Genomic DNA, 6000 nt, shown 5'->3' on the forward strand with positions numbered 1-6000 from the left:
GGTAATGACAACATGCACCCTATCTCTACACTGTCACACTGAGGAGTAATGACAACATGTACCCTATCTCTCTACTGTCACACTGAGGGTTGTACCCTATCTTACTACTGTCATACTGAGGGTAATGACAACATGTCTCACTGTCACTGGGGTAATGACAAAATGTACCCTATCTCTACTACTGTCACTGAGGAGTAATGACAACATGCACCCTATCTCTACTACTGTCAGTCACTGTGAGGAGTAATGACAACATGTACCCTATCTCTACTACTGTCACACTGAGGAGTAATGACAACATGTACCCTATCTCTACTACTGTCAGTCACTGTGAGGAGTAATGACAACATGTACCCTATCTCTACTACTGTCAGTCACTGTGAGGAGTAATGACAACATGTACCCTATCTCTACTACTGTCAGTCACTGTGAGGAGTAATGACAACATGTACCCTATCTCTACTACTGTCAGTCACTGTGAGGAGTAATGACAACATGTACCCTATCTCTACTACTGTCATACTGAGGAGTAATGACAACATGCACCCTATCTACTACTGTCATACTGAGGAGTAATGACAACATGTACCCTATCTCTACTACTGTCAGTCACTGTGAGGAGTAATGACAACATGCACCCTATCTCTACTACTGTCACACTGAGGAGTAATGACAACATGTACCCTATCTCTACTACTGTCAGTCACTGTGAGGAGTAATGACAACATGTACCCTATCTCTACTACTGTCAGTCACTGTGAGGAGTAATGACAACATGTACCCTATCTCTACTACTGTCAGTCACTGTGAGGAGTAATGACAACATGCACCCTTGTTACTACTGTCATACTGAGGAGTAATGACAACATGCACCCTATCTACTACTGTCATACTGAGGAGTAATGACAACATGTACCCTATCTCTACTACTGTCAGTCACTGTGAGGAGTAATGACAACATGTACCCTATCTCTACTACTGTCAGTCACTGTGAGGAGTAATGACAACATGCACCCTATCTCTACTTCTCCGACACGGGAGGATTACCCCCCCCCCATTATTTATGCTGATAGTCCAAAAACAAATTACCAGGAAAAATGTGTTTAATTTAGGAAATGTGTTCACCAAGTATTCCCAGGAATAAAAAGAGATGCGAACGTGTCTCAATGTTATCAAGCTATGAACATATTGTTATTTTCAAATCAAATACTTCTGGTTAATGAGCAGTTTGCAAATTAGTAGAATTATGTTTTAGCCCCCCACCCTCCGCTCCAAAACAAATTGCACTACACTACGTCACATCCCAGCTCCTCCCAGCACCTCCCAGCTCCTCCCAGCTCCTCCCAGCACCTCCCAGCTCCTCCCAGCACCTCCCAGCACCCCCAAGCACCTCCCAGCACCCCCAAGCACCTCCCAGCACCTCCCAGCACCCCAAGCACCTCCCAGCTCTTCCCAGCACCATCCAGCTCCTCCCAGCTCCTCCCACTAGAGAAAAGTGAAATAAGTCAAGTGTGTTGTTGTTCACTCAGGGGTTGTTCACTCAGGGGTTGTTCACTCAGGGGTTGTTCACTCAGGGGTTGTTCACTCAGGGGTTGTTCACTCAGGGGTTGTTCACTCAGGGGTTGGGGTTGTTCACTCAGGGGTTGTTCACTCAGGGGTTGTTCACTCAGGGGTTGTTCACTCAGGGGTTGTTCACTCAGGAGGTTGTGACACCAAAAGGGAGGATGCAGAACCCTTTCAACAGCGTACATAGAAACCGATGGTTTATGGAGTGCATGTAACAGAGTTACCGGTTCAGCACCGGGTTAATGATAAAACACACCTTGCTCTGGCCCTGCATGCGCTTTCCACTCAGTCACGGACACGCTACAAGGATCCAGGAGGCAGCGCTCAGCTGCTCAGCTCTTTGATGTCAGCACATATTTCCAGGAGAAAAGCGGCCCCTGAGTCAGTTAAGAACTTGAAGACAAAAAAAAAAAAGAAAAGGCTCCCAGAGTGTTCCCAGAAGCCCCAGCAGTAAACAAGGAGACTTGGCCGGAGCGAGCAGGAAACAGGAACGTCTGTTGGTATTTTGACAGGTGGAAGATGTAGGGCGAGCATGCACTACCAAAACTATTTGGCGGGGATATTTGAAATCCTTTCGCTTCCTTTCAGAGACGGACCCCGCCTTCTCCACTTGTCATGAGTCCAATTTCCGACATTCTAAAACACTCCCAAAGAACTTGGCACCGGCTGACTTTAGTATGGGGAAGCACTTAAGGCGATCCGTTCATGTCTATTATTCGCTAGCCATTCTTACCACGCCTTTTAATACGTCTGGGCCTGAGAATGGGCTTTAGTAGCGCTCAGAGGGGGGAAACGCCAGCTAGCCATCTGAAACGCTACTCCACACGAGGGGAACGCTGAGAGGAGAGGGGGTGTTTGTATTCAGGGCATGTCAGATTCAGAGGGGCTTCTCAGGTAGCAGTGATTACTATGCATAGCTTTTTCCTCCTATAAAACAGCCAGCACGGTTCATTTCCCAGATAGGGATCTTAATAGACTGAGCGCAACACGACAATGCGGCGCATGCACATGAATGTCGGCACTCTGGTTCTGTGACACGTTGCCCCACTTAATGACAGATTTGCGAGTCAACTGACAGAGTTTGAGACTGCATCACAGCGCAAAGCAATGGAAGGACACAAAAGATAAATAAAATGGTGCTGAAATTATTTACAGGCATTTAAAGTATTTACGTCACAATTCCATGTAGAAAATACCACATCAAAAACAGCTATTTCCTGATTGGGTATAGTTAAGGAGGATTGGGTATAGTTAAGGAGGATTGGGTATAGTTAAGGAGGATTGGGTATAGTTAAGGTGGATTGGGTATAGTTAAGGTGGATTGGGCATAGTTAACGAGGATTGGGTATAGTTAAGGAGGTTTGGGTATAGTTAAGGTGGATTGGGTATAGTTAAGGTGGATTGGGCATAGTTAACGAGGATTGGGTATAGTTAAGGAGGTTTGACATCTACTTTTTGAAGTTTGCTAAGTGCTGCAAGCAGACCTCCACCCAATAGTATATAGAGAGCATGGCACCTGCTATAACTTGCTGAACCAAGACCACATTGATTTCTAAATGAGTCATCTAGTCACACAGAAACAGAACAGTCTAAAGAAAATCCAACAAGCCTGCCTCTGTTAGGTAGCTCACTCAGACTTGGCCAGCCAGCACAGCCACCTGTAGAGCTAATCAATTCCCCCTGCACAGACAGACATGCAGACAGAAATAATTTAGAGAGTAGAGTTTGAAGGGAGAAGGAGCCACAGAGTGACAGCATGTCCCCCAGTAACAACACACTGTCACTGACCTTGCAGATCTTACTCTCCTCGGTCTCCTTGCTCCGTCCCTGTTGTTTCTGCTGTGTCCTCCTCTCCTGGTACTCTGACTTGAGTGACAGCTGACAGGAGGAGAGCAGGGGGGATTCTGACCCCCTCAGCTCTGGGGTCCTGGCCATGTACCCCCGTGTGGCAGCGGTTCTGCCCGGGTTGGGGATGGGGAGAGCGCTGTGGACCGGCTTGGAGCCCACTGAGGGTTGTCTGAGCTTGGAGGCTACTCCTACCACCGGCATGGTCCGTCACATCCAGAGAGAGAGAGTTCAAAAGCAGACAGGAGGAAGAGGTTGAAAAAACAGCGAGAGGAGTCGTTTCCCTCAGTTTCCCACACAAGAGAGGCCAAATAAGAGCCCTGTGTCTCCTCCTGACGTCTGGCAGAGAAAAAGAGGGGAAGGAGAAGACAAAATAAAGAGAGGGCTGCCTCTCAGAGAGAAGTCTGGAGTGGGAGAGCAGCCGCAGTCATTCTGTAGCCTACAGCATGTGGGATTTACAGAAACTGAGAAGGTTTCTCCGCCACCGGTTCACTCCCCCTTTCTCTTGCTCCCCCTCCTCCTTTCTGTCAGAGCTCAACCACTCCTCCCTCTCAATTTCTGTCAGAACTACAAAACCAAACAGTCCTCGGGGGCGTAAACTCCTCTGGAAGGTAACCGCCACTCCACCAGTGATTATAGACCTGCTTAAGTGCATGTCTCTCTCTCTCTCTCTCTCTCTCTCTCTCTCTCTCTCTCTCTCTCTCTCTCTCTCTCTCTCTCTCTCTCTCTCTCTCTCTCTCTCTCTCTCTCTCTCTCTCTCCCCCTCTGTCTTTCTCTCTCTCTCTCTGAGCAGCATTCCTCAGCAGCACGTTACTCCCCAGCTCCAACTGTCAAAACAGCTCTCTCCGTAGCCGAGCGCTGATCACTAGAAATAGACACCTCTCATTGGCTGCCTGCATCTGGGACAGCCCTCCTCTTTGATGAAAGAAATAGTAAAAGTTAAATAAAAAAAATAAAGTTTGGTGAGTTATCCAGTACATAATCCCTCACACTGAAGCAGTTTGTCTGGTTCCTGGGACTATTTTTCATGGCGGAAAGAGTTCTAGGTTATTAAGAAATCTCTGGATTTCACTCTTTTCCGTCTCTCTCCCTCTCCCTCTCTCCCTCTCTCCCTCTCTCCCTCCTGCTCCAGAATATGGCTTTGGAAAGACAGGCGGTGAGCAGAGGACTGACACCAGTGTTTGGGAGTTGTGGTTTGTGCAGCATCTGAAAGTGCCTCAGTGGGGGAAAAACTGCTTCTCTGACAGCCAGGCGGACGGTTGTGGCAGAAAAAACGACCTCCTTGCTAATTCCTGTCAAACAAATAATCAGAACATCCAGAGGAATTGAACAGAAAAGTGGCAACTCTGTTTTCTCTGTCAAGAAAAGAGAAAAGGAGGGATATTTTTCATTTAGTCTAGTGGTGAAGGAAATGGAGTCATTGATCACTAAATGCCATGTACTTTCCTGCTGGCTAAACGTCTCTCTCGACCTAGCTTTTCAACAGCTAGTGGTGAGAAACGGGCAACCCTGAATGCATTTGGAGTTTATTAACTGGACAAAATGTGACATGTAAGTGTGGCTTTTAACGGCTCCTAGTGTGGTGTGAGACGTAAAAGGGAGTGAAAGATTAATATGGAAAGCCTACATCTGGTTCGGTTTAGGGGCTGGGATGTGTGAGAGTAGGGAGGATTACCACGTCACACCAAACCGGAACATTTGAACACTGCATCATCCAATAGAAGACGAGAACTGAAGAAGAGAACTGAGCAGGCTTGTCCTGCAGATTGAACTGGCTCAATGTACACTAAGCAGCAGCCCACCCTGTATCCCACTGCTGGCTCACATCTGAATCCAAGCAGGGTTGGTCCTTGTCAGCCCCTGGATGAGAGACCAGATCTTACTGGAAGTGGCATTGGCAGTGATTGGGGACATTGCCCTGTGTAGGGTGCCGTCTTTCGTATGGGACGTGAAATGGATGTCCTGACTCTCTGTGGTCACTAAAGATCCCATGGCAGTTATCATAAGAGTAAGGGTGAACCCCGGTGTCCTGGTTAAATTCCCAATCTGGCCCTCATACCATCACTGCCACCTAATCATCCACAGCTTCCAATTGGCTCATTCACCCCCCCCCCCTCCTCTCCCCTGTAACTATTCCCCAGGTTGTTGCTGTAAATAAGAATATGTTCTCAGTCAACTTACATGGTAAATTAAGGGTTAAATAAATAAAAAGCATTGTAGCTAGTAGCTAGTAGTCAAACCAATCCTCCGTTTCTCTGTTCCACTCAAACCATTATCCAAAGAAGAACAGGTGATATTGGGTCCACTGAATTCCAAAATATGCATGGCAGGTTGGGCCGCCCATCACAAACGAAGATGTCTGACTATGCAAACCGGCACTAAGCTTCCCAATCACTGGCAGGGTAAGTATTGAAGCAGTGCCTCTGATGGACGACCACCCTAATAAGGGCATTGGTTTGTAGAAACAACATCATTCACGGTCACATGTTTTCAATCAAGCCGGCGCTGTCATGACAAGACTAAAAAAAGAGGATATTATGTGAATGAATGGCGTGACTTCAATTCCAACTCCACTGTATCTAGCCCCCT

General features: G+C 47.2%; 1 protein-coding gene across 1 annotated transcript in view; it reads right to left on the minus strand.

Moving 5' to 3' along the window:
* The window catches only part of LOC124018460 (neuron navigator 3-like), a 251192-nt gene extending 247160 nt beyond the window's left edge, over positions 1 to 4032 (minus strand). The window contains 1 exon segment of the mRNA XM_046333787.1: positions 3355 to 4032. Within this exon segment, the coding sequence (XP_046189743.1) occupies positions 3355 to 3615 (261 nt within the window). The 5' untranslated portion in view covers positions 3616 to 4032.
* Positions 4033 to 6000: the final 1968 nt, after the last annotated feature.

The sequence above is a fragment of the Oncorhynchus gorbuscha genome, unplaced genomic scaffold, assembly GCF_021184085.1.
Source record: "Oncorhynchus gorbuscha isolate QuinsamMale2020 ecotype Even-year unplaced genomic scaffold, OgorEven_v1.0 Un_scaffold_525, whole genome shotgun sequence".
Classification (NCBI taxonomy): Eukaryota; Metazoa; Chordata; class Actinopteri; order Salmoniformes; family Salmonidae; genus Oncorhynchus; species Oncorhynchus gorbuscha.